The following is a 27,702-nucleotide window of genomic DNA, read 5'->3' on the forward strand; positions in this document are numbered from 1 at the left end:
TTTCAGATCAACACGCTCTATTTTATTAAGCACCAATGGCGAGTCAGGATCTGTACCAGAAGCACGGAGATGAACAAGACACAGACGTGGCCCTCGAACAGCTGACAGTCTAGTAGGAGGGACCAATAAAGTAAAACACGGCGGCTGGGGGGGGGGGGCTGTCCCACAGCAACCGACACAGCCTGGGGCTCCAGATGGTGCTTGAGCTGGGAGTTATCCAGCTATAGAAAAACAAAAGGTATTCTAGGTGAGGGCACAGCACAGCGAAGGCACAGAGGCAGGAAACAGCCTCGTGCGTGTGGACTACTGAGAGTTTAGCGCAAGGAGAACAAGGCGTGGGAGGCCAACAGGAGGCAGCTGGGGAGCGTGTGTGGGGAACGCTGGAGAAATGCCAAGGTGGGCCGGGGGGGTCATCCCCCAAGAGGCTCTGCCACAGCATTACCAGCAAAGGAGCCCTCACTGCATCCGGGCCAAGGGCTCCACACTAGGGGAGAATCCTGTTGGACCACAGTTATGTCCCAGGTCCAGGACGCAGGTTTTGGTCATGACAGGGCATGTGCCTGGAGAGGGGTGCTCATGGCCACAGAGACAGTGTTCCTTGCCTGCACCCCCAAGCATTTCACAACAGCTTCCCACCATTGCTTTCAAGCCCCATGGCAGACACCATTCCGTGGGGGGCTCCAGAGGGAGGGGCCCTTAGGAAGGTGGGAAGGGGTATCCCCTGACAGGGCTGTTTCTCTGCCTCAGGTCCGATGTACTCCAAAGAAGGGGGGCCCTGTGCCAGGCTCTGCCCAGATTCAGTGCGTGTGTGTGTGTGTGTGTGTGTGTGTGTGTGTGTTGACGGGCTTGGGAGGAAACAAGATGCATTTGCCACCTGCTCCGGACTCTGAGAGATCAAGGCTTGGGGCTTCCGGCATCAGGAGGGCCTGGCTAGGGGGAAGGCAGGAGGTAGTGGGTGAGCAGGTAGAGGAGGCCGGCAAGGCCCACGAGACCTGTCAGGACTCCGAGCCTCAGCGGCAGGTACTCCAAGGAGCGCTCCAGCTCCGCGTGCAGGAGGACGACCTGGCGTTTGGTGACGCTCCACTCCCCCGAGTTGTCTAGGACATGGCGGGCCATGCGGACCTTATCCTTCAGGGGCAGCTGGGCCTCGATCCGGGCCTCCGCGTCCTCCCGGCTCAGGCTATTCCGATGCATCAGCCGCGCCAGCTGCGTGTCCCGGTCACTGAGGGCAGGGGTGGGAGGGCTGCTCAGGCACTGTAGGCCCCAGCCTCCCTCCCACCAGCAAGCCACGGTGGGCGGGGGTGGGGTGGGGGGTGGGCAGCCCCTCCCCTGCAATCTCTTTCAGGGGCCTCATGGCATTTGCAGCAGCGCTGATGGGCTCTGATGGGCTCCGGGTGGATTGGTGTCAACAGGAGGGGGAAGGGCTGCAGCGGCTCTCTCCCCCATCTGGGGGCTCTCTGCCTTGCCACTAGGCCTGCGATTTCCCAGTTATAAGCTGGGAAGATCTGGTCATCTGGCGACAGCTACATCCTGAGTCCCTGGATGGCTGACCTTTACTGGCAGGCCTGTGCCTGCCAGCCGGTCGCTTCCTGTAGTTCCCCTGGGGCTTGGGCCTGCTGCATCCAACACAGCTTCCTGAGCTACCACAGGGACCCCTCTCCTTGCCTCCTCACCCCCTCCCCTGGACACCGAGAGCCAAGAGAGTGCCTGCCAGGCTTGACGCCACTGACCCAGGGGGACCAGCCAGCCCCAAGGTGCTTCCCCGTGTAGCAAGGACTTGAGAGCTGGATCTGATCCTTGGGACAGGAAGAAGCATCACAGACAAAGCTAAACACCGCCAGTCCCCCGACTCCAAAGGAAATTCGGAGAGTATGTCTTTTGCCCACTCTGACATTACCAGCTAGGCCCTTCCTCAGGAAACTTCCTGTCTTGCCTGTGGCTACACAGGACCTGCCAGACTGTCCTTTGGAAGGGAGTCATCTCTAAGCTCCCTCTAGCTCCATGGCTACCTGAGCCCTCAGGGGTAACAAGAGAGAGCAGGCTCCGCTGTCTGGGGGCTGTCTGCTGAGCCGCTAGGCCTGAGCTCTCCCCGAGGCAAGATGAGAGAATCTGACCACTACTGCTTGGTCTCCTTTTAGGTGTGGCCTAGACCAGAGGGCCTCCAGGGATGTGAAGACACACCTTCCAAGGACAGACACAACCTGACACTGGTCAATTCTAATGCCGTTCAGACCAGAATGCTCCAGAAAATCATTTCTGGCTGGCCGATCCGTGAAGACTTTGAAGGAGAATGGTATCTATACTAGCCTTAAAAAGTAAATTGGACTTCTGATTTCCTTTGTTACGGGGACAGTGTCCTGACAAGATCATGGAGCCGGTTCCTGCCTGGCTAAAAACAAGGGCTGCCTCTTAGGGACGCTGTGAGCCTGCGGCTGGGGAAATCTGGGTGAACAGAGGTGGCTTAGAGCCACCTGGGAGGACACAGCCTTCAGAACGTGTGGCCTAGCCTGGAGGGCTTTCTGGAACGTGAAGGCAGAGGTCCCTCACAGCCCTTCCTGAGGCTCAGAGAGAGGCCCATATGCTCAGTTCAAGGACTGAAACTATTTGTGGGAAGAGGATTTTTACCCAAACCCTTACTCTGCGACTGGCCAGTTTCTCAAAAATGTGAACAATCCCATTTTAGTATTACATAGATTTGGTAAATGCCCCCTATTATTTCAGACACGCCGGGGATACTTGGATAGTTGAAGAAATCCATGAGGGGATCTTTGGTTTTGTACCATGTAGATCCCCGTAATGAAAAGCAAATAATCACTCATTCCCAGGTCTCTGGCTTCTCTCTCGAGCCTGAAAGTGGGGCGTGAACAGCACCTGGGATTCCAGCAAACGCGCCTCCGGCTGGTGAGTGGCCCCGGCAGGATCTCCGGCCCTATCCAGGGAACCCAACGCATCCCCCCCGGAGCCACAGCTCCCTCTGCTCTTAGCAAACAGACCGAACCAGAAGGAAAGTGCGGCAAGGCAGGTGGGCGTGGGGTCATCTGGCGACTGACTGCGGATAGAACCAGTGTTCTCACCTCTGCTGGAAGATTCCCCGGCCCCCCTCCCATTTTTTAATCCTCTGATGCAAAGTTCCAGTTGTATTAAGACTCCAAGGCAAATTCTTCATGGAGTGTGCTTGGCCTTCGCTGACAGCCTCTCACAGACAGGGAATAAAGAAGCCGGAGAGGCTGTGGGTTTCCACGGGAGACACGGGCTGGGGGCTGAGGGTGGGGAGGGGTCGTGAGGATGCCTGAGACCGGGCCCTCTGTGGCAGCCCACGGTGGGCAGCTGTGGGGGCGGGCAGGGCGAAGCTCAGGGCGTGAGCACTCCGGGCCTTGCTCCGGAGGCGCTGGGAGCCTCCCACGCACCCGTCTCTGGAGAGCCGCCCTGGGCCCAAAATACCCACAGAGCCGAGTGCCCACCTCTGTGTGTGCGGTACTCGTGGGTGGCATCCAGGAAGTTTCTGGGAGGCGGACACATCCTACAGCCTCATCTACACTCACTCCCACTGGGACTGTGACTCATTTTCGCTGGCGGTTTGATCTGGCTCTGTTTGCCAAACCCGGATTCTGGTTTGCGTCGTGTCCTGAGGGATTCTGAGAACAAAGCCCCCTCCTTAGTGGGACTCTGGACAGTTCGCCCCTGGCACACGTCCGTTCATAGGGGCTGCCTGGGGCGGGAGGGGCGGGATGGACCCTGGACAACCCCCCAAGTAACTCCCCCCTCGAGTTTCTCTTCTGTAATTCAGAAGGATCAGCTCCTGCCCTAAATACCTCATGCTGAAAGGTAAACTGAGTGAAGGAGTAAATGTAGGAGCTGTCCGGAAAGGTGAGGAGGGAAAAGGGCTCCAGGGATTAAGAACATGGCAGCTCAGGGCATCTGGGCTGAAGTGCCCCCGAGAGCCAGCAGGGGGAGCCCCTCCCAAGCAACTAGAGACGCCTGGGGGCCTTCGCTTGGCACCTACTTGGGGAAATAGCTCGGTCAGATACAGAAGTCGTTCCTATAGGTTCTGGGCACAGCCACCCAAATCCCCAGGGCCTCCTGGTGGCCCTGTGGGGTAAGGGCAAAGGGATGTGGGCCATTCTGCAGGTAGATGCTTTACTCCAGGGGCCCACCTCTCCAGCCTTGGTCAGGCCAGGCCATGTGACACACACTCACCAGTACACCACCACGGTGTGCTTCATGTACTTGAGCAGCTTCTTGGTCTCAAACAGCAGGGGGATGTCCAGAATCACATAGCGGTATCCTGGGGAGAAGCCAGGAAGCCCACAGTTCAATTCTGCAAGCAAACACTAAGGATGGTGTGTCAGGCTAGGGGATGGAGTAGAAGCCACTGGCCCCTACCATCGAGAGCTCCCTAGCAAAGGGGGAGACCCTATATGGGTAGGCATAACCTGAACGCTTGCCAGTGCCAATGCCAAGCAGAACAGAATGCTGCAGAGGTCGTTCCTGCCTAAGAGGATCAGGAAAGACCTTGCAGGAGGGATGGCATTGTACTGGCCTTGAAATGCAGGTAGGGCTTCTGATACTTGAACTTGAGTGTTTGGAGGTGAGGGTTCCAGGAATGGGGGACAGCAAAGCATCAGGGGCAGCGATGTTCTACTGCTCTGGCCGTGGACGCCTTGCACCATGGGAGGCAAAGCTGGTGAAGAGAGCAGGGCAGGCACTAAGGGTTGAGTTCACCTTGATCTTGAACCTAAACGGTTGTTATTTATGAGCAAGGAAATAACACAGAGTTGGAGGAGACCGGAGAGTTTCCGGGAGGAACTGGGCCCTTTCTGCCCCTTCTTCACTCATCTTTGCTTAAAAAAAACAAACAAAAAAACACCCACAAAAAAAACCAGAAGTGTGACTCCCTGTTGAAGAAGAGTCCTGCATGGCTATCTCTACCAACACTTCATGAGATTCATACCAGGGGCAGTGGCAGCAGCCCCAGGAAGGAAGAGGTGACTTCTCCACGTTGGAGGCGGGCCTCCAGCCAAGGACTGCACGGATTGGTCTTGTTGTGGTGGGTGATTATGACTAAGAAAATATAAGTCACATGGCTGGCCCTCCGGATACAAGCCAAGGCCAGTCAAGGGCGGTACCCTCACCCATGGTGACAGGACGTGTACCTGGGCTGCCCATCTCCCAAACACCACGGTCTCCACACCCCTAGTTCTCTTTGGGCCAGTGCGTGTGTAAAAAGCTGGCAGGGGTCCAGGAGCTGTGAGGGAAAGGGCTGGGCACTGCCTCTGCCCAGAGATGCCCGCCTGGCTTGCATGGTATCCCCCCCCCACCCCACAAACACTTCCAACCACAGAGCCAAACACACACACGAGACAGGGTGGACGACCCAATCCACTGGGGCTCCTGGTCCCCAGGATCTGCTGCTTGGGAAGCCCAAGAAAAATCTTGAGTTGAACAAGGGGGTTAGGAGAATGGGCTCTGATGACACACCTGGGTTTGCAGCACGCCCCCCCCTTTCCCACCATATGATTTTGGGACCCTGAACAAACCTCATCTGTGTGAAGGTTATTTCCCTCCCAGGAAGGCGGTAAGGATCAAATGAGCGAAGGCTTGGAAACCACTCAGCACCTCACCCAAGTGCTCCATAAATGATGATTATTATTACTACCATTCCCTGGAAGAAGTGGGGGGCCCACAGTTCCCGCTCCCCCTCTCCCCTCCCAGCTCAGAGCAGAAGCCAAGACCAGACCCTCTCTGGGCCTCTTATCTCCCGTTCCTGCTCTGCCCCCACCCGTCCCTGTCCCCACACTGTCCTTTCTCCTCGGCCCCTCTCGGGAGCTTGTGGCCAGCTCTTTGGTTCACCGGCAAAGGGCTATTCAGCTGTCGCATCCCTCCTGCTTGATAAGCTCTGCAAACTATCCTGACTCTATGAAGACATCCGTCTGCCTACACAGAGACCTCCCCAGCAGCTGGTGATCTTATCTGACGTTTGATTATACCAACTTTGACAGTTGTATTTGTTATACTCATCAGGGAAAAACTGGGACTGTGGAAGCCACAGCTGTCGTCCCCATTTTTCACCTTATCGAGCTGAAAAGAGCTTTCTGGCTTTTATTTGAGTGGTGGTGGTTGGGGAGAGGGGAGGCGGGGTGGATGACACAGCAGGAGAACTCTGGAGCGGGTGACATTATCCGCTGCTTGATTTCAGAAGGGGAGAGCCGCCGCACCGCCTCCAAACCCTACAGATGTACTTGCAACTGGCCGGGGAGCGAACGTGGAAAGGGCATCATGGAGAGACAGAAGGCTTTGCTCCTGGGTAGGGGCCGGGAGGGGTCCTCGTGCAGAGACAAGACGCAGGACAAAGGCAAAAAGAGTCCAGAGACTCTCCTTGAGGAAGGAGAGAGGGAGGGAGGTGTGCAGCAAGGTTCTGAGACGCAAAGCAAGACAGTTCAGCAGGGAGGATGCCTTGAGCCTTCTCTGGCCTCGGCCAGAGCAGGGGAAAGGGGATGGGGCTGGGGGAGGTTGACACCATGGACGTCTGTCAAGTCCTCTCTTTCCTTCTGAAGGGAGGTGCAGGCCAGAGGAAGATGGGGTAGGGAGAGGTTCCCCACTCCACATGAGAACTTTGAGAATAAGGTCAGGATCACAGCCATGAGAAAACCTAGAAGGCTCCCCCATACCCTCCAGGAACAAAGTCTCAGCACTGTGACTGGTGATGGGGAGAGAAGCAGCCAGGCTTTCCATTCCGACACCCGGGCTGGTAGCCATTTATGCCAGAGGCTGGCAGGTGGATCTGCAGGGACCCCAGGCCAGCCTCCCGCCTGATCTGAAGCCACTGTCCTCTGCTCCTTCTCCACTGCTGGTGACTGACCCCACCCTGCACCTGATCAGGTCACCCTGGCCCAAAACCCTCCTAAGAACAGGGCTGGCACTGGAGCTAGAGCTTGAGAAAGGCTGCCAAGCTCCAGAAGGTTCTTGCCAGCTGAGCGCAGACCCTGGCTTTTCACTGTCCCTTCTTTCAGTCCCAGCACACGCCAAGCTAACTCTCTCCACTGAGCCCTCATCCCAAAGGACTAGCCTCTGTGTAGGACCCTCCCACCCCCCCATCACCCTGTCCCTGCCCTGGCCATTCGGGGCCCTCCCCAGGGTCCAGTCTGCAAGCTTACTTTCCCAGGCAGCCTGACAAGCACCAAATCTGACTCCGACCACGGTTCATACCATGTGGCAATTGATGGTTACTGATGTGGACCCAGTCCCCCCGAATAGCTTCTCGAGGTTGGCATTATTAACCTCACTGTGCAGGGGAGGGGCTGGTTCATTTGACAAAGTCACGCAGCTAGAAGCTATGAGGCCAGGATTGAAACTCAGGTCTCCAGACTCCACCATTTGTCAGCTGTTATTACTCCCAACCCTGCTAGAAAAATCAACTTAACTTCCTGGGGATCACAGCTCAAAAGCCTCAAGTGTCTCTTCTCACTCAATTGTCAACCTCTTTAAATGCTGAGGAACATGTGTGCCTTTCCTCGGGGGCTGCGTGGGGCTCTGCGTGGAGGGTGCAAAGACCAGCCAGCTCCCGTTCTCCCTGGCCAACCTCTCCACAGAGGAGGAGGGCCCTGGCCCCGGAAGAAGAGGGCTCTGCCTTACCCCTGTCCCACACCCTGGGTCTTACCTCGGAGGAAATACTTGAAGGTCTCCTTCATCATTTCCTTGCGGATCTCGGGGTGCGTGATGGTGTTGAGCAGATGCCGCCGGTCGGGCTGGTTAAAGATCAGGTCCCCCAGGACTTTGCGATTGATGTCACCGTTCTCCAGCAAGACCTCGGTGCCAAAGGCTTCCACGATGCGCCGGTGGGCGGGGTATCCTGGCTGGACCACTGTGCGTGAGGTGGGGGCTGGGTCACTCTCTAGAGCCTCCAGGCCAGCCGGAGGTTCCCAAAGGACTAGAGGCCAAAGGATGGGGGAACCCACGGGTGCTTCTTATATTCGGAGCAAAAACCAAAAGAGAGGAGGGAAAGGAGTTGCAAAGGAGAGCAGAGTGCATGGAACCCCTCGAGTGGGTCACAGGGTGAGGTGAAGCGGAGGGACGGGGACATGGGGGGGCAGGGAATAGGAAATCAGATCACGGCCGATGGGAAAGCCTTGCCATCCTCCAAGGCCTTGAAAGGACTTAGAAAAAAGGGAGACACGATGGCAGAAAGGGGTATAGGGGAGCTGCTGTGCAGGGTCCTGCTGCCTGCCCCTCTCAACTCACCATGGCGGGCGATGACATCAACATCAATCACCGCACAGCCCAGCTGCTGGAACACCTGGATCACAGAGCTCTTGCCCGAGGCAATGCCTCCCGTGAGGCCCACCAGGAACATCTTCCCAGGAGACAGGAGGCCCGTGAGAATGCCGAACCAGGAGTCAAGGAATCACCGGAGTAGGGCACGCTTGGCTGGTTGGGATGCCCCGTCCCAGGAATGCCAGAAGGACCTGCCTGGGGACAACAGTGGGCCTGATGAGTGTTGAGCCTGAAGACCCAGCCCGGGGGGTTGAGGGGGCGGGTAGGCAAAGGAGTGGAAGGGAGATGTGGCCTGCCCAGGCAGAGTGTTGTTCTGAGCTTGGGTAACTCTGGATCCATCCTAAGAGAGAAGATAACTCTTTCAGGACGGGCCTACAGTAGTCTTTAGAAAGCATTCATAAACAAGACAAACCAACATGGTGCAAATTTAGCAACCAAAATGCTGAGTAAGCAGAAGAATGTCAGGTGCTGTTAAGCAGAGTGCTTTCTGGAAGCAGCAGTACCCTACTGCAGGCAAATTTTGCTTCGGAAGGGGACACCTGTCCCTCTGTGGGGAATCCAAAGCACTTTCCAGATGCCCACAGAGCGCCCCTTCTGGCCTTCACTTTATAGTCTGGGACCCTGAGGCTCCCAGGGAAGATGGTCCTGCCTGCCCACCCCCCAGCACCAGCACTGTCTGGGTGTCCGAGAAGAAATCTCCCTCCTCAACCGGAAGTGGTTCAGATGGGGAGCTTGGAGGAAGCGATGGCTCGGGGGCCGGGAGGCCTGAGGGTCAGAGGACTGCGAGGGAAGGATGACAGCCTGCGGGAGGGAACCCTGAGCTGGCTCGGGGGCCTCTTCGGAGCCCATTTCTCCATGTACTTAGGATGCCGTGAGACCCTGGACAAGTCACCTGTCTCTCGGAACCTCAGTGTTCTCATCCATAAAACGGGGGTGATAGAACCTATCTCCTAAGGCTGTTTGCAGACCAAATGAGAAAATGCACTGGAAGCCCTCAGGACACTGTCATTTCCACGGGGAATGTCCAGGGGAGGAAGTGAGGACAGAGACGTAGGATAGAAGGCGGACGCCCAAGTCACCGCGAGGCACAGAGACTAAAACAGACATTTGTGAAGTGACGTGCCCGTTCTTATAGCCTCAGACTATCTCACAAAAGACTTTTTTAAAGTAACGTTGTATTTTCTGGAGTAAACAGGGTTCAGGGTTACCATGTCTCGGACTTTGCTCCCAGGCTGGAAGAAATAAAATTGAAGGCCAGTCTCCCCTATCCCTCCGTCAGCATCAAATCACTTTTCCAGGACCTTGAAATCTGTCATGGGACTTTATTTTTTTTATTATTATTATTTTTTAAGGGCAGATTTACTGTCCTAATTACACTTTGCTTGAGCTTATACCGAAATGAGTTTGCCTCCCCTGAGGACGCACCAAGTGACAAGGGGGAGGCGTCAGCTCGGGTGTGGGTGGTGAAGAAAAACCACCAACCCAGAAGTTTAAAATTTGCCCAGGCTCGCTCTCCCAGGGCAGCCAGCAGAGGAGAGACGAGAATGCCCATGAGAGTCGTCATCCAAATGGAGAGGCCTAACTCAGTCATTGAACCATTTGCGAAGCATTTCTCCTTAACCTCTGTGACCAGGAGCGGCCCCCAGGTGGTCTCTCCCAAGCTGTCACAGAGAGGACTTACGGATAGGGTTCTGTTGTCAAAAAAATTTTTTTCTTTTGTTCACTCAGCTGAAGCTTTGAAATGGAAAAATCCAGCAACTGCTTTGTAATCCCAGCTCTGTCCTGTTGTCCCTAAAGCTGTCAGCTTGCTTCTCCTCTGCAGAAGACCAGTCTGGAAGAATGCGAGCGGAACTTGAGAAGACACAGCGGCAGAGGGAAGGGGCAAGGGCCAGTTCGCCACTGGGCCCTGGCCCCTCCCTGCTGAAAGCAAGCCACTGTCACCTGGACACCCAACTTGGCCAGACTTGGCTGAGGGGGCCCAGCAGAGCCTGTGACCTCAGCTCTTGTCCCTTCACAGGACCAGGACCCCTCCCGAGACATGCTGAATCGGAAAGTCTAGTGATGAGATAGCTCTGCTGTGTCCCAGGCTTGGAATCGACTCTGCCTCTTTGTTTACAGTGAAATGACGGACCAGAGAGAGGAAGGCACTTACCCAGGGCCACAGCTCTGAGCGGAGCCTGAGATGAATTCAGGGCTCCCACCTCTGAGTCTAGACTCCTGCCTTAACAGATTCAGGAAATGAAAAATTAATTTATCTTTAAGAGAAAATAAGGACGATGACTATGGCTATAGGCAAATCAATTCAGAGCCCAAGAAAAATGATTTCTAGATGATCATACTGGTGTTTTCCCTCTGCAGAACAGGGGGTGAGGTCTTACAGCAGCCACTGGAGCATGGATGTCAACTCCAGGCTCCGCTCTGTCCCAGCCTCTTGGGGTAACTTAATGAGTAGCTTCCCTTCTCTGCGCTTTCTACGACCATCTGTGGAAACAGACCAACAGCTGCTTGGCCTCTGTCAGGAAGGCCAAGGGGATGGAGGAGCACATGCCCTGGGAGGCCGTGGGCCCCCCGGCTGAAAGGGGCTGGACAAAAAACAGCTGTTCCCATCCAACAAGCCGTGCCCAACTCACTCCTCCGCTCACCGCGGGCAGAGCGCCTCTGTGCGTCGCAGCTCCGCATCGGGGACCTCTTGGGTAGCCAGAGGAAAACTTTTAGGTCTTGCCCCCCGGGAAAACTGGAGGAAGAGACAGTAACAAATGAAAGCAGCCAAGAACAGAGCAGCCACAGGGGAGCCAGAGTAATCACACGGTACTCACCCGGGGCCTGGGCGTGTGTGTGTGTTTGTGCATGTGCAGACCCACTCACAGGCCTGCTCACGGACCAGCCCAGGGAGGGAGCTGCAGTGAGCGAGAGAAGAGCCCACAGACCCTCATGGCTTAGCAAGGAGGAAAAGAAGGCTGAGGAACCCGTCCCCAGTTCCTCCCCAGGGAGACCCACGGAGAAGCGACCCCCTCTGGTAACCTGTGCCCGACCCCACTCCTGCTCTGGCACAGAAGTCCTTGTTCAGAATCTCCTTGTTTCCCCTCATTCCACCGCCATGTACACGCAAGCGATGGGAACGTCACGGCAACTCCGCAACCTGGCCCTGATCTGAATTCCCTACGAAACTTCAGAGAAGTTCCACCCTATAGTCCCAGCCAGTGCGGCATGAGAACCGCTGCTACAATGGAAGGTTAGGGGCACCTGGGTGGGTGGCTCAGTCATCTGCCTCCGGCTCAGGTCGTGATCCCAGGGTCCTGGGATGGAGCCCTTCATCAGGCTCTCTGCTCAGCGGGAAGCCTGCTTCTCGCTCTCCCTCTGCCTGCTGCTCCCCCTACTTGTGCTCGCTCTGTGTCAAATAAATAAAAGCTTTTTAAAAATAATAAAAAAATAAAATGGAAGGTTATAGACCGTAAGTCAGGAAGCCCGGGTCCCAGTCTCTCTGCATTCTGTGTGACAGTGGGAGCCTCCTCATCGGCCCGGCCCAGGATGGAGAGCACTCCATAAATGACAAAAAGCTGATCCCCCAAATGCCTGCCCCTTCCCCTCGTCTGGCCCTCCGTCTCCACACCTGTGAGCAAGGGCCTGATGCTCACTGGGGCTTTCTTCCTCCCTTCTGTGGTGTGGCACTTCCCAGAGCTGTCAGGAGATGTTCGCCTGGGGGACCAATGAGTGATGAGGCCGCTGGTGGCCCGGGAATCCTCCTCCCCAATACCAAAAGCTGTTCCCAGAGCCACTTGGCCGGAGGAGGAAGGAGACACCAAGTCCCATGGTAACAGAGAAAGCAAGTGCCCCGCACCAGAGAAATGGGAGCTGGATTCCGGGAAAGGATCCCAGGCCTGGCTGCATCGGCCAAGGCGGACCTCCAAGCCCAGGGGAGCCACATCCAAGTCCTTTCTTCCTCATTCTCCCTGTCTGGGGGAAAGACAGCAGGGTGTAAAGAAAAGGCTCGGTTGGGGCACCCGGGTCGCTCAGTGGGTTAAAGCCTCTGCCTTTGGCTCAGGTCATGATCTCAGGGTCCTGGGATGGAGCCCTGCATCGGGTTCTCTGCTCAGCAGGGAACCTGCTTCCTCCTCTCTCTGCCTGCTTCTCTGCCTATTTGTGATCTCTGTCTGTCAAATAAATAAATAAAATCTTAAAAAAAAAAAGGGGGGGGGTCGGGACTTGAGTCACAGAGGTGGGGTCTGTAGTCTTGTGAATTGAGGAGCGAATTTCGCTGTGTACTGTAAATGGCGGGGGGGGGGGGTTCCATCTTGGGAGTTGCCCTAAACCGCCTTTCATTTTTCACCTCTTGGGCCCCAACAGCCCAGAGAAGACAAAGAAAAAGCATTCAAGGAAGACTAGTCTTGGGACGCCTGGCTGGATCGGTCAGTGGAATGTGCGACTCGGTCTCGGGGTTGTGAGTCTGAGCCCCATGGTGGGTGTAGAGATTACTTAAATAAAATCTTTCAGGGCGCCTGGGTGGCTCAGAGGGTTAAGCCTCTGCCTTTGGCTCAGGTCTTGATCTCAGGGTTCTGGGATCAAGCCCTGCATCCGGCTCTCTGCTCAGCAGGGAGCCTGCTTCCCCCTCCCTGCCTGTCTCTCTGCTTACTTGTGATTTCTCTCTGTCAAATAAATTCTTCTTAAAAAAAGTCTCTCTTGAAATCTTCTCTGCTGGTGTCTCACACGGAAAAATGAGAGTAGGCTGCTTCATGGGTCTCCAGACACAAAACCCTGCCGCCCCTTGCTGTCTGTCCTAGTCCCGACTCCACTAGGCCCACCCTCCAAACCTAAGTCCCATCCCCTGCACCTAGACCTTTGCAGTGACCCCCTCCAACTCCTGTCTGGCTTCTCTCAAGATGCCCAAGGTCATGGCTTCAAGTGGACCTCCGATCCCGTCACTCTCCTGCTTAAAACCTGCTTTGCCTTCTTCCCTCTCCTCCTATCCTCCTAGACTCTCACAGAAGCCTCTGGGCCCCCATGTAACCTGCCCACCTTCGACCCCTCTGCCCCCCTCACCCCTCAGTCAAGGAACCTGATCCATGCCTTGCACTCCTGCTTTCTGTCCCTGAATATTCAGTCTCTGTTCCCCTGCCACCCGGCTCAATTCCCAGCTAACTCCCCTGGGTTTATTCTGCATTCATTTCTTCAGCCAATCAGGAACCAGGCCCTGCTCAAGACAAGAGGGCCTGCGCCCTCCAAGCAAAGCCTCTCAGTCTACTGTGGGAGGTTGGGGGGGGGGCGGGCAAGGGCAGAAACAATATACTTAAAATATGTATGATGTTGGTGGGGAGCATATCAAGAGCAACGAGGGTCATTTTTTTTTTTTTAAGATTTCACTTAATTATTAGAGAGAGAGAGAGAGAGAGAGAGAGCATGCACACCAGTGGGTGGGAAGGGGCAGTGGGAGAGGCAGAGAATCTCCAGCAGGCTCCGTGCTAAGCACAGAGCCCAACTCAGGGCTTGATCTCAGGACCCTGAGATCATGCCCTGAGCTGAAACTAAGAGTCAGACATTTAAGCGACTGGGCCGCTGAGGCACCCTGGGGGCGGTCATCGTCTTAAATCAGGCCCCAGGAGGTCTAAGTGAGGACCTGAAAGCAGCAAGAAGGCACATCACATCACAGCTCCATTCAGAGCAGCCTTGTCCATCCCCCCACTCAAATCAGGCCCCTGACCTCTCTGTGCCTCTTTTCCTTACCTGTACCCATCATGGTTGTGTGATTGTTTCATCATGTTAAATAAGATAAGCTCCACTCGGCCATGAGCCATGCCCTTTCCAATGCTTTGTCTCCGGCATCTAACATAGCATCCAGTATCCATCACGTACCAGGTGAGTGATACAGGTCAAGTTACTTAGACTTCCGTTGACTCAGTTTCTTCATCCGTGAAATGGAGCTAATGGCACCTACCCTGAGTCACTGTGAAGAGTAGAAGACTTCATACATATCGAGTGTTTCATTCTAAGTGCCTGGCATACACTTCTGCCTAGCACTCACCAATGTTCCCTATTAGTTCTGAGAAAGTGTTTGAAAGCTTTTTATAGAATGAACTGAATAAGCCCATACTACGGAAGGGGACAGAAAAACCTTGGGGTCACATCTCCTGTCAGTGGCAAGGGGGAGGCTGGAACCAACTTCCCAGCCTGCTCCCCTTTCCATGGGAACATGTTGCCTGAGGACAGTATATCCCTCTGGGTTGGGGGCGGGGAGGAAACAAACAAAACACCCCCTGGGTTAAACAGAATAAGAAACTGATACCTGAATGGACACTCTTTCCTCCCTGGGGAGAGCTCTCAGGACTTACCATGGAAGCAGGTTCTGTTGCTTTGCATCTCCCAATCAACAGCCCCTACCTGCCTGTGCCAGGGGCCAGGACCTGGCTCCCTCATTAGCTTGCAGCCTCCTTTCCTCCTCCTCCTGCAGCCTCCCAGGATTTCTCACTGGACATGCCTGACCTGCCAGACGCTTCTCCTTCGAACTGCTTTCCAGAGGGGATGTATCCATTTTGCTCCAATGATCAATATAATCATTCATGAAAAGGAGTCATTCCCTGCCTTGGGACCCAATTATTTTCTCGTGGAACCAGTGGCTGCAAAAATATATTGTTTTCCAGTTAACTAATAAGTGCTATTTTTATCTATGGTTTCCCCCCTCCTAATCTTTCATTACTGGGGAGAGGCTGCGGTTTAAACCTCAGTCCAAGTTCTCGTCTGCTAGGCCTATTAAGTCACTACCTCCTCCAAGCTGCCAATTACCTGGAGGGAGCCACAAGAGAAGGTATTGGCCGTCTCCCTTCTCCCCTGCCAACAGCAAGGGAAGGGGAGGGAACAAGTCACTCTTCTCAAGCACTCTCCAAGCATAACCCATCAGTTCGGGAGTGTTTACGGGTCACCAGGGAGGCTGTTTGCACTGGACTACTATGCCGGTGCTCAGGCTAGAAGGATCACAGGGAATGCCAGCTCTCAGAGGCTTCAGAGTTACAGAGGGCTCAGCTGGGACCTCAGCTCTGTCCTTAACCAGCTGTGTGGCCTTGCGCGACTTTAGCATTGTGGCTTCGTTCCTTGCATACAAAAATGTGATTAATAATGACGACTCATGGGTTTTGTCAGGATTGAATGAGGTGACACGTATCACAGTCACCTCCTCTTCCCCCACGCAGTGTGTGACACGTCACAGTCATTGCAAGCTACTTCACTTCCCCAAAGGGCATCTTCACCCTCTCAGTTGCTCAAGCCAAAAACTTTGGTGTCCTCCTGGCTCCTCGCTCACAATCTTCATCCCACCCACTAGCGCCCCCTGCTGGCTGTGCTCCCAGCTACCTTCACAGCCCAGGGAGATCCGGCTCAGTCCTTCCACCACCAGTCTTGCTCCTGGATTTGCAGTAGCATCTGAGCTTTCTTGCTGTCACCCTTGATCCCCAACTGTCTGCTCGTGATACAGCAGCCAGTGCGAGCCTTTAAAAATGCAAATCAGGGCGCCTGGGTGGCTCAGTGGGTTAAGCCGCTGCCTTCGGCTCGGGTCATGATCTCAGGGTCCTGGGATCGAGTCCCGCATCAGGCTCTCTGCTCAGCAGGGAGCCTGCTTCCTCCTCTCTCTGTCTGCCTGCCTCTCTGCCTACTTGTGATCTCTGTCAAATAAATAAATAAAATCTTAAAAAAAAATGCAAGTCCAATCATTTCACGCCTCTGCTCAAAACCCTCCAATGGTTCCTCTCTCATGTAGAGCACAAGCCAAGTCCTTACAGGGTCCTACAGGGGCTCCACAATGGACGCAGGCAACTCTGTTCCCAGCACCTCCTACCACTCTCCCCCTTAATCTCAGCCCTCCAGGCACACTGGTCGCCTTGCTGCTCCTTGACTGTGTCAAGTGTACTCCCACCTTGGGTCTGTGGATATGCTGGTCCTTCCACACGGAAAGCTCTTCCCCCATAGGGCTGCATGGCTATACACCCTCCTCCGTCCAACCATCACCCTATCAGAGGCTGTCCCGAATGTGTAAGATAGCACCCTCATTTCACTCTCTAGTCTCCTCACGGTTCCACTTTTCTTCATAGCACTTACCAACTTATCACTACATGACACATTACGTATCCACGTGTTCATCTACTGTAATATGCGTCGCCCCAGAATCTGGGCACTACTGTATCCAAGGGACTGAAAACAGGGCCTGACAAGTAGAAGGCCCTCAAAAACATCCGTTGAATGAATACACAAAGCATGCAGAAAAATGTCCAGCTCATAGGTAAGCAGGAACTTCATATTAACTATTTTAGTTTTTATTATTTTTAAAGATTTTATTTGAGAGAGAGGGAATGTGCAAAAGGGGATGGGAGGGAGAAGTAGACTTCCTGCTGAGCACAGAGCTTGATGAAGGGCTTAACAGCAGGGAGCTCAACAGGGGCTCAATCCCAGGACCCTGAGATCATGACCTGAACTGAAGTCAGACGTTCAGCCAACTGAGCCACCCAGGCAACCCTCAAAATTAACTATTTTAAAATAACAGCATATCTGCTTCAGAAAACCTACCATGAGAACCACAAAACCTTTTCCACGTCACTTCCCCCTCCTACCTTTCTGGGATGACAATATCTTGGACTCACAGATGAGGAAACTGAGGCAGAGAGTGGCTAGGAAAGCGAGGTTTCCAGGACAGGGGACACTAGAGTATAAGAAATAGCTGCTGGGGCGGCTCGGCCGGTTAAGTGGCCAGCTGACTCTGGGTTTTGGCTGGGGTCATGGGTGCAGAGTTGAGGGATGGAGCCCCATGTGTGTGTGTGTGTGTGTGTGTGTGTGTGTGCGCGTGCGCGCGCTCGCATGTGGGGGGTGTTGTGCTTGCAGCTCAGTGCACTCTACAGAGTCTGCTTGGGGCTCTTTCCTTCTTCCCCTCTATCCCCCACTGCACCCCCGCTCACACAAGCACTTGCACACTCTCTCTAAAATAAATAAAATCTTAAAAAAAAAAAAGAGTGGGGGTGCCTGGGTGGCTCAGTGGGTTAATTAATTAAGTGTCTGTCTTCAGCTCAGTTTGTGATCCCAGGTGGGATCGAGTTCCACATTGGGCTTCTTGCTCCACGGGGAGCCTGCTTCTCCCTCAGCCTCTGGTTCTCATGAATAAATAAATAAAATCTTTAAAAAAAAAAAAAAAAAGAGTAGTCACCCACGATCTGAGCATCGTCCATGTGCCAGGGATGTCCCTCATCCCGTCTGATCAGTAAAACTACCCAGTGAAGTCAGTTCTTTGGTTTATGCCCATTCTAAAGGTGAGGAAATTAAAGCTAAAAGAAGTCAGATATTCGTGGCGCGCCTGGGTGACTCAGTCGTTAAGTGTCTGCCTTCGGCTCAGGTCGTGATCCTGGGGTCCTGGGATGGAGCCCTCCATCGGGCTCCCTGCTCACCGGGAAACCTGCTTCTTCTTCTCCCACTCACCCTGCTTGTGTTCCCTCTCTCGCTGTCTCTCTGGCAAATAAATAAAATCTCAAAAAGAAAAAAAAAGAAGATATTTGTGCATGGTAGATCCAGGACGCCTGGGGAATGCTTAAAGATCTTCCAAGGGGCACAGAGGCACAGTGTAGGAGGAATACATTTCCCACTCAATGCCCACAGCCTCTACCAATGGGAACAGACCAGCTTTGGAACATGCCTCCATCCTCTCCTTTCCCAGGTCTCCCTTTACCCTGCCCCATCTCCCAGGTTTCAAAGAAAGGCACAACTACCCACCCAGGCCAAACTCTTACTAAGGTGTACTGTCCCTAGTGCAAAATTCCCCTGGCACCACCAAGGGGCACTTGGAACCATCAGTGTTCATGCTGACGACGTGCCTGCCTACAGTGACTGTGTAACCAATGCTTCTGCTGAGTCAGGTGGCGTCCAAATCTTTGAATAAGGTTCAAGTGGGACCTGAAAGAACTGTGTACTAGAAGGTCATTAATAATTGATTTCAGGGGCGCGTGGGTTGGCTCAGTCATTAGGCATCTGCCTTGGGCTCAGGTCATGATCCCAGGGTCCAGGGATCAAGCCCCATATCGGGTTCCTTCCTCAGCGGGGAGCCTGCTTCTCCTTCTCCCACTCCCCCTGCTTCTGTTCCCTCTCTTGCTGTGTCTCTGTCAAAAAAAAATAAATAAATAGGGTCTTTAAAAATAAATAAATAATTGATTTTAATGACAGATCACTGTGGGGTTTTTGGGCCCATAACTCAGAGGATGTTCAAGGAACTGAGTAATGTTACCACAACAAAATGCCTTCAAGTCCTACGTACTTATATGAACCAACTTTTTCAGCGCTACTCGTCACAAATTAAAGCTCTGCTCATTCTAGCAAACATACATGAACTTTAAATACACACATGAACTGTTAAAAGTTCCACTTAACATATTAAGAAAAGCATTTCAAATTAAACTTACGTTTAACAATTGATCAAAAACAGGTGTTTTGATCAACTATATGTTTTACAATGATAAAAACTCAATCCAGGAGAAATTATTTAATATTATGACCACAAGACAATTTTCACAATGTTTTAGTTTTAATTTTTTTGTTGTTTGTTGCAGATAAGTAGGACGACAAATGAAAGGCTTTCGAGCATAAAATGTATTACTAGAAAAAAATTCTGGGGAGGAAATTAGGTAGAAATAGAAGTTGGAGGAACAATAGCAATGCAAAATTTCAAAGGTTAAACTGGTTTGTAATTTTTTTAAAGGATAAGAGAAATCAAATCACTATGGTATTGAAATTCCATTGCAGATTTACATGCCTGATATAAGAGTTTCATTTTTAAAGTGTCTAATATTTACAATTACCTGAAATCATAACCTTTGCAAATATCAGAGAAAATTTTTAACTATCTAAAAACATGCCCGTGGATAGTTTTGAAAACAAACCAAAGTTCACTGCTTACCTGCCTTCAGTTACCAGCCCTATTTTCTCCTAAGGCAAGGCACCAAGAAAGGATCTGAACTCTTTAAATGTATTACTCAGAAGGACAGATTCAGACCTTGCACAAGACCTAAGAGGATCCGGTGGGAATTTATGGCCCTTCGAAGACAAAACCACCCCAACCGGCCTGTCTACTTTCTATTCATCAGTCAAGAGCTCTAGTATTGCCCAAGACCTAGGTCCGCATCCAGCCAAATCCATCTGATTTATTCTGGTAAATATTAGCCACCACTCTCCCCGCTCCCCGCCCCGGCAAACACTCCCCATCCCCGAAAGCCTATATTCAAAGCCTTCAATTTCCCCATCTTTAGAATTAGGACTTAATGTCAATGTTCACTCAGGTGATAAATTTTCCCATAATTAAGGGAGAAATAAAACTTCATAGGCAAACTCAATGACAGAGGTGTCAATGTCTCCATTTGGGAACCTGGGGAAGGAAGAAAAGTTGGGGCCAGGGCGCCTCTTTACTAGAGAGTGAGTGGGAATCTCAATGCTGTCACCCAGGCCTGGTGGGAGGTGGGGGGGGGGGGCGGTCTTCCCTAAAACGCGATAACCAGTCCAGCCTCCTGGGAAAAAGGAAAGTGGAGGCCAAGCCCTGTCTGAAAGACGGAGATGATCACTCAGCCAAACAGCAGTACCCTTTTAATCTACCCTACGAGATGGGTAACAGATGAGCAAACTGGGAGCTGGAAAGGTACGCAGCTTCATAAAACTGGAAAGGGCAGACGCTGCATACAAAAATAAAACAGACCTGACCACAAAGTTCTGAACCATAGCGGCTTTGGACTGAACCTGCGTTTGAACCCACAGTTTCTGCCGCAATTCTAGCCGTAAACCTTTGTCCATTTCCACAGCTGTAAAACAGGGGAAACAACACCTTGCGTAGCAGGGCTGCTGTCAAGGCAATGAGCCAGGGACGCCAAAGCGTTCGACGCAGGGGCTGCTACATAGTATCTGCTCAACACACTGTAGCCGAGCTTTGTAAAACAAGGCGCGCACTGCCCGTACCACCGCGCAGAGCCACCGGTGCGCCTCGGACGGGCTTCGGAGCGCCCCAGAGCCAGGCCCAACGCCGCGACGCGGCGCCCCGGGGGTGGACCCAGCTCTCTGGGACCGAGCAGTCTCGGGGCGCCAACCTCCCGGGCGCCACCGTCCGTTCCACTCCCCCCACCGTGCGCCGGGCCGTTTCCACGCGCCCGCGCGGCGCGCTACGTACCCGACGCCTCTGACCCTGTCTGGGCCGCCGCCGCTCGCCCAATCTCTGCGGCGCTTACTGGGTGGCTCCCGGCGGGCGGGCGGGGCCTCGGGAGCGCGCGCACGTGGACCGGACGTCCGGCCGGCGGGAAGCGTGGGCGGGAAGCCGCGCGGTCCTCTGCGCTGGGAAAGGTGGTCATCGTGGGTGGTTCCCCCTTCCGAGCCAGAGCCCTCCCCGCCGAGGGAAAAAAGACAAACAAACAAAAAACCCCGTAAAGTCCTAGCTTCAAACTCAGGCTTCAGCCACCTCCAGCTGTGCGGCCCCTGGCAATGGCTACGGCAGGTAACTGAGCGCCTCCAGCCCAACAGGTCCTAAGAGCACTGTGTAGGCATCAGCTCCTTGAATTTTCACAGCTGAATTTCTCGGAAGTTAATCCGTTTGCTCTCTTACAGTGTCAGTTGGCTGTAGAGCTCATTCTGTCTGGGCAAGCCCAGCAAGTCACTTGGCCTCTCACCCCGTCTCCGCTATTAAAAGTGGGGATAAATGGCCACTAGGCTGTTTGTTGAAAGCATGAGAAATACATAACACCTAACGGTGCCACATATATAGCAGGTGGTCCTTACCCTGCTTCCTTGCCCTCTCCCTAAATACCTCTGCTTTCTGCTTTTTATTTTTATTTTTTTTAAGATTTTATTTATTTGACGGAGATCACAAGTAGAGGCTGGCAGAGAGAGAGAAGGAAGCAGGCTCCCTGCTGAGCAGAGAGCCCCATGGGCTCCATCCCAGAACCCTGAGATCGTGACCTGAGCCGAAAGCAGAGGCTTAACCCACTGAGCCACCCAGGCGCCGTTAAGGTAGGAATCTTGTCTTTCTTCACCAGGAATATCCCCAGTGCCTGGAACAGTGCCTAGCACAGTAGGGATCAGATACATTGAAGAAGTAATTCAACATCTTTCTCTGACCACTCCAGTCCCTGAAGCCTTTCCTTTTCATGTCAACACCACTGGCTGCCATCACCCAATAAATAGGCTTGCATTTCATCATCAAAGGGCCCATTTGGTCCAAACACCAATCCAGCATTTGAATCTCCTCTACATCTGGCATCTAAGCTTTGCCATGCCCAGTTTCAGGGAACTGTTTTACTTTACTATTTTTTTAAAAAGATTTTATTTATTTGACAGAGAAACACAGTGAGAGAGGGAACACAAGCAGGGGGAGTGGGAGAGGGAGAAGCAGGCTTCCCCCAGAGCAGAGAGCCTGATGGCAGGGCTCAGTCCCAGGACCCTGGGATCATGACCTGAGCCAAAGGCAGAGGCTTAACCACTGAACCACCCAGGTGCCCCGGGAACTGTTTTTCAAGAGAGCTTCATGCTGTCCAAATTTGAAGTCCAGTCCTGACAGTAAGAAAGTTTTTCCTTAGATAATACAATATCTCCTCTACTTCTAACCTGCGGGATCATGAAGACCAATTCCAATTCCCATTCCATAAGGCCAGATCTAACAGTCCTGTTTCCTTTTTGCATCAAACAATTTACAGATAACCTAGCTTTGTGGTTCTGAACCTTGTCCCTACTCCTGTCCACATCAGAGGGATACACAACTCCCAACCGTGGCTGCCATGGCAATGACAGGGATAGGAATACACCTTCCCCTCTCTCAAATTAGCAACCTCTTCTTGGGGCATATTGTTAGGAAACCCCTGCAGATGATCCTGCTTTTCCCAGACACCGTCTTACGGTATTGGGAGCACTAGTGTACAGGCCGGGGACTTGTCTTTTTTTTCTGGGGCCTTGTCTTTTAAGTAGGCATCCTTGTGGTCCAATGGGCCTATAGGAGCTGCAACTCTGCTCTGCATCTCTGCTGGGATGATCCCAGAGGAAAGGCTGAAGGATGCCACAGGGCCCTCAACCCAAGTACATCCTTGGAACTGAAGTTCTGCCTTGGTGGTTTGGAGCTGATGCCATTAAGGGCTTTCTCGATTCCAACACATATTCTCTTTTATTCAGGATAGCAATAATAAACTGGCTTTAGCTGCTTACATGGTCTCACTTCATCCTGACAATGACCTGCATCTCAGTCACCTCTGTGTCCTCAGCATTAAGCACGATACACGGAATATGGTGCTGCTTCAAGTTGTTTAATGAACCACCCTCTGAGTCCGAGAGGGATGACTCTTTTGACTCCTTGGTCTTTTGACTCTTGGTTCTTAAAATTAAACTAACTTTCCGTATGTTTATTTTAAATAAATATTAATATGCAATTAAATCTATACCGCACTTTACAAATACCATTAATATTTATCCTTTATTAAACAGCTTCAGGGGGAAAAAAAACAACCTCCCATAGGTTGTCACCAGGTGAAAGATAAAGTCCAAACTTTTTACCCTGAAACTTAGGGCCTCTGTGACCTGGCCCCGATCACCCCTCTAGACATATGTCTCACCATATGTTCTCCCTTGGGGAAGGCCAAGAAAAAAAGTGATATAGTTATTTGCACCAGACTTAGTGTTAAAACACCAGGTTCAAGTCTAAATTCAGACTAAGTAGCACTGAAACTTCAGACTCATCACTGAACTTGTTTTCTCATGGTAAAATGGGAGTAACACCTGCCCTGTTCATTGCACAGTGTCAGGCGAGACAGTTGATGGTGGGGATCAAAGAAACAGTATGCTAGCACATTCTGTGAGCAATAAACACTATACAAACACAATGGGTCACCATACTGCCTGTTCCTGCCTCTGCCCTTTCCCTGTAATGTTTCCACACCTGAAGCCTTTAACCCTTCCTTCTCACCATTCATTCACACATTAAGTAATCCAACAAATATTGAGGGCCCACTCTGTGCTGGCCCAAAGGATACAGGAAAATCCAACAAATTCCCTGCCTTCATGGAACACAGGAGAAAATGGTTGCAAACTGTACAACCGCACAAACAAAAAAGTAAAACCACACCTGTGAGCCAGCTCAGGGGTAGGTCCACATGGCCCCCAGAAATTATAACCGAGGATCTGGCAATTCAGTTGCCTCCAAGGCCAAGTTCAAAGTCTGCTTTTCTCCTTTCTAACAATGGTGACCCAAAGATCTGCACCCCCCCGCCCCACCCCAAACTTCAGTTAACTTATCTCTCCAGCTCATTTAATCATACCCAATCAGGCCTTGTTATTTTTTCAAATTGCACCTGGTTTTCCCAACTTCACTGAGCAGGGAATGGCTGGCACACTTTAAATCCCACAGATTTAAGCCACAGAAGGCTGGACCCACTGCATTCCAGACCCATGTGTCAGGAGCTATCATAGGAAGGAAGGGTACCCTTCCTGAAAGTGAGATCCAGGGGAGACAGGAAGCTGCCCAAGATCACCTTATTCACAACTGAGCACACTAGCCCTGTTCCTCAGAGAAAAACTCTCTTCCTTAGGACAGCCAGGCTGCTGCCCTAGTATGATCTTTTCATGACAAAAATTTCATCCTCATTTCAGAGACAATGTGACGGATTTGGGGAGTAGGGAAGGAAAAAAGTGACACAAGATGGGATCGGGAGGGAGACAAACCATAAGAGACTCTTAATCTCACAAAACAAACTGAGGGTTGCTGGGTGGAGGCGGGGAGGGAGAGGGTGGTTGGGTTATGGACACTGGGGAGGGTATGTGCTATGGTGAGTGCTGTGAAGTGTGTAAGCCTGACGATTCACAGACCTGTACCCCTGGGGCAAATAATACATTATATGTTAATAAAAAATTAAAAATTAAAAAAATTAAAAATTTTCATCCTCTCTCTCTCCAGCTAAAAATCTTTCAGCAGCTTTCAAGAGTCCTCAGGATAGAGTCCGACCCCTCAGCATGGCCTCCACATCCCTTCCTGGTCTGACTCCTGCCTCTCGTCTCAGTCTCCAAAATGCTCATATAATTCTTGCTGTGGGACCTCAAAGAGCACCCACTCTCAGTCAGCTGGACTCGCCCCTACCCCCTGCCCCATTTGTCTGGCTCCCCTTTGAAAACTCAGCTCAGCCATCTTTTCTTCCAGAACCTCTTTCCCCAGGCTAAGGGTGCCCCCAGGCTGAGCTGCATTTGATGTTCCCACTCTTTCACACACTGTACCGTAACAGTCGGTCTGTGTAGCTACCAACGTGTGGAGTGAACGACTGTGTTGTTCTATCCCTCATTCTCTAGTTCCTGCTGTGGAGCCTGGCGTATGGTGAGTGCCCCCAAGGTGTTGGAAAAATGAACCACAACCTGGTTCATGCTTTCCTAGGCCCATTAGAAGAAATAGATCTCTGATAAGCTGGGAATACAGCAAGGGCCTTGATCTGTGATGGACATCGTGAGAAAGTTTTCCTTTGATCATCACAGGGAATGCTGACTTCCTGGGAAGAGATATAATGATTTAGTAGATACTGACTGTCTCAGACACTTCACTTCACTAACTTTTGCCTGCATCGTCTCATAAGTGAGGACATTGAGGCTCAGAGAGGTAAAGTGACTTGCCTAAGGTCACTCATCAGGCAGCGGTAGAGTCACAGACCTGTACCCCTGGGGCTAATAATACATTATATGTTAATAAAAAATAAATTTTTTTTTATTTTTTAGAACTTAGAACCCAGAGAGTTAGACTCTGAAGTATGTTCTCTTAATCACTGTAGTCTTCTGTCTCCAGTAACAACTGTGAAGGGATAGCAGAGGTATCCACAGTAGGAGTAAACTCTAGAATCTGCAGGGTTTCACAGGCCCATTCCTCAGCCACCCTTTGGGCTCTGCTGTACCTCCCTGCCTTTGTAGAGTGTTTCTGCCAGAATGGGGAGGATAGAAAGAGCCAGCAGGGCTAGGTGGGAAAATCCTGCTATTTTAATGTGATGAGGCACTCAGGAAGCTGAGAAAGTTTACCTTGGAAAAAAGAATTTCAGGGAACCAGATATTAATGGAAGAATATGTAATAATTATGTAGAGAGACACAGGATCATAAGCTTCCATTTAACTCCAGAAGGCTGAACTTGGCCAACTTCTATCAATAAGAACTGTCTGAAAGTAGAAGGCTCTCTGTTAAAGGGGCAGAGGGGGTAACGGGGAGGAACAAATATGAGAACTCTTGAATTCCAAGACACTATCCGCAAACCCAATTTAGGAAACTGTCCCAACGTGATTAATAAACTCAAAAGTAAACTTACATTCCAAAATCACACGTGGCAATATTCAAGTTTTCAGTAGTCATTTTAAAAAAAGGAACACATACACTCAATTTCTTTTAAAAATATAACACATTTTATTACAGAGAAATAACAGATTCTACAAAATCTAAGTGAGCATTCTAATTTGAAAGATCCTAGCAGAGGGGGAATAACTGCCTTTCAGGTACCTTTGAACTCTGAAATTCTCAGAGGTGCTGGATTCCAGAACTCTGGACTGGGACTTACATTCTGAGCTTGGACATGACAGTCACATTGCCCGTCTACCTCCCAGAAAGGCTCTCCACTGAGCAAAAACTGCTCAGTTTGGAGTAAAATACAAGGCAGTGCCTTTCTTAAGCTCTGAACCACAAGAACGGCAGGATTTCACAATGGACCCTGTAATCACTCTGCCCTGGTCATGTTTCATTAGCTTTTGTTCAACCTCTGCTTATCTATGAGAAAAGAAAATACAGGGTTGGGAATTAGAATACCAGATGCGGGATTCTGGTTCTGCTACTAAGTATCATTGTGAGGTGGTGGTGGTTGTTTTGTGGCAAGCTCAATTTTCTCAAGTCCCCTTCCCTACCTACTTTACAAGGTCACATGACCTACAAGCCAAACATTTAGAAATCAAATCCATCTAACACATACATATACGGCGGCTTTATCATTATCTCTGGCGTCTTCCTCTGGCCTGCAGCTGCATAGAATAAATCATACGGACAGCAGTCTTGGTCCTAGAGAGATGAGTGTGGCTGACAGCGCTCAGTCTGAGTGGATGTCCTTCCCTTCTAAAGTCCGATATAAATGAGTGGGGATTATCTGCTGTTTGGGATCACATTTTTTTTTTAAGATTTTATTTATTTATTTGACAGAGATCACAAGTAGGCAGAGAGACAGGCAGAGAGAGAGGCCGATGTGGGGCTCGATCCCAGGACCCTGGGATCACTACCTGAGCGGAAGGCAGAGGCTTTAACCCACTGAGCCGCCCAGGTGCCCCTGGGATCACATTTACTTCTGTGCCTGCCACTGAGAAAAACGAAGAACTAACAATATTTAGCTCTATTTTGTTTTGTCTCCCTGAGTCATATGAGTGTTTCTTCCCACTTTCTCCCTCTTTCCACGTTGAGAGTTTCCCAGTGGCAAAGATCATTCCTTTTTCTGGCCATGGAGCTCTCTGAGGATAAGAACATGTCCTTCCCGTACAACCCACAATCCAACCTGAACGGGAAATCCCTAGAAATGGGAACCATGTCTTCAGGGGTTGGCCTCAAGCCTCAGATGCAATTACTCAAAAACACTGGGGTGAGACCCAAGGGACTGAAGCATTGAGTCAATGCTAAAACTAGATTGAGACGTCACCATTACTTTCTAATAACTTATTTTCAAGCAGACAATGGAACTTTTGTAGTGATAGAGAATTCAGAGGGCCGAAGGGCCGACAGATCCAAATTTGTACACTGATTTTGGCACTTACTTGCTTTGTGACTGAGCGGTTTACCAAGCAATCTGGGCCACATTTCTTCGTCTGTGCCGAAGGGGGATAATACAACAACGCATCTTCTCGGTTTGTTGAGAGGATTAAATGAGATATACGAAAAGCCTTACCCTAGACTCTGACATATAAGTGCTCATTAAAAAGTGCATGTGGAGAATCCTAGGAACGGTGTGAGCTTCGTGGAGAGCAGTTGCTGGAGGCCAAGAAGCGGCAAAGCCGAACTAAGCAGTCAGGTCTCCTAGCTCAGGATCACTCCTCCACACACCGCATCCCCCGTCTCTCAAAAGGCCTCGAACTCCTGACGACCGAGGCCGCCTGGAGTCCCGAGGGAGGAAAGGGGGCCAGGAACCAATCTGGCTTCTTACAACCAAGGCTCTGCAAGAAGGCCCTACGCATTCGGGCTCCCGATGGGAAGCACCCACAGGCCTCAGGCCTCATTACTTACCCGGTGATGGTAACGGTCCTTAACGGCAGCCAATAACGGCTCACCCGTGGCCCAGGCACTGGCAAGGGCAGGCTGAGGTCAAACCTTGGATTTTGGCGCCTCATCCCAAAACCCTAAGCAAGCATCGAACTACAATTCCCAGTATGCCACGCGCCGCCCGGTCGCGGAGCTTCGGCCCCACCAAC

At 51.7% G+C, this 27,702-nt stretch overlaps 1 protein-coding gene across 5 annotated transcripts; it reads right to left on the reverse strand.

The window, feature by feature from the left end:
* DCAKD (dephospho-CoA kinase domain containing) lies at nt 1-27,657 on the reverse strand. Of its 5 annotated transcripts, XM_032322801.1 has the most exons (6): nt 19,184-20,079; nt 13,990-14,209; nt 8,239-8,466; nt 7,658-7,861; nt 4,198-4,285; nt 1-1,222 (listed from the first exon to the last, which is right to left on the reverse strand). In XM_032322801.1, exons 3-6 carry the CDS (start codon nt 8,348-8,350, stop codon nt 931-933), a joined length of 696 nt encoding a protein of 231 aa, XP_032178692.1. In that variant the 5' UTR covers nt 8,351-8,466; nt 13,990-14,209; nt 19,184-20,079; the 3' UTR covers nt 1-930. The 5 variants fall into 5 exon arrangements, with proteins under 5 accessions (XP_032178692.1, XP_032178691.1, XP_032178687.1 ...); XM_032322800.1 differs by lacking the exons at nt 13,990-14,209; nt 19,184-20,079 and adding an exon at nt 27,518-27,657; XM_032322796.1 differs by lacking the exons at nt 13,990-14,209; nt 19,184-20,079 and adding an exon at nt 20,438-20,570.
* Between the last annotated feature and the right edge of the window lie 45 nt (nt 27,658-27,702).

This window comes from Mustela erminea, chromosome 18 (assembly GCF_009829155.1).
Source record: "Mustela erminea isolate mMusErm1 chromosome 18, mMusErm1.Pri, whole genome shotgun sequence".
In the NCBI taxonomy this organism is placed as follows: domain Eukaryota; kingdom Metazoa; phylum Chordata; class Mammalia; order Carnivora; family Mustelidae; genus Mustela; species Mustela erminea.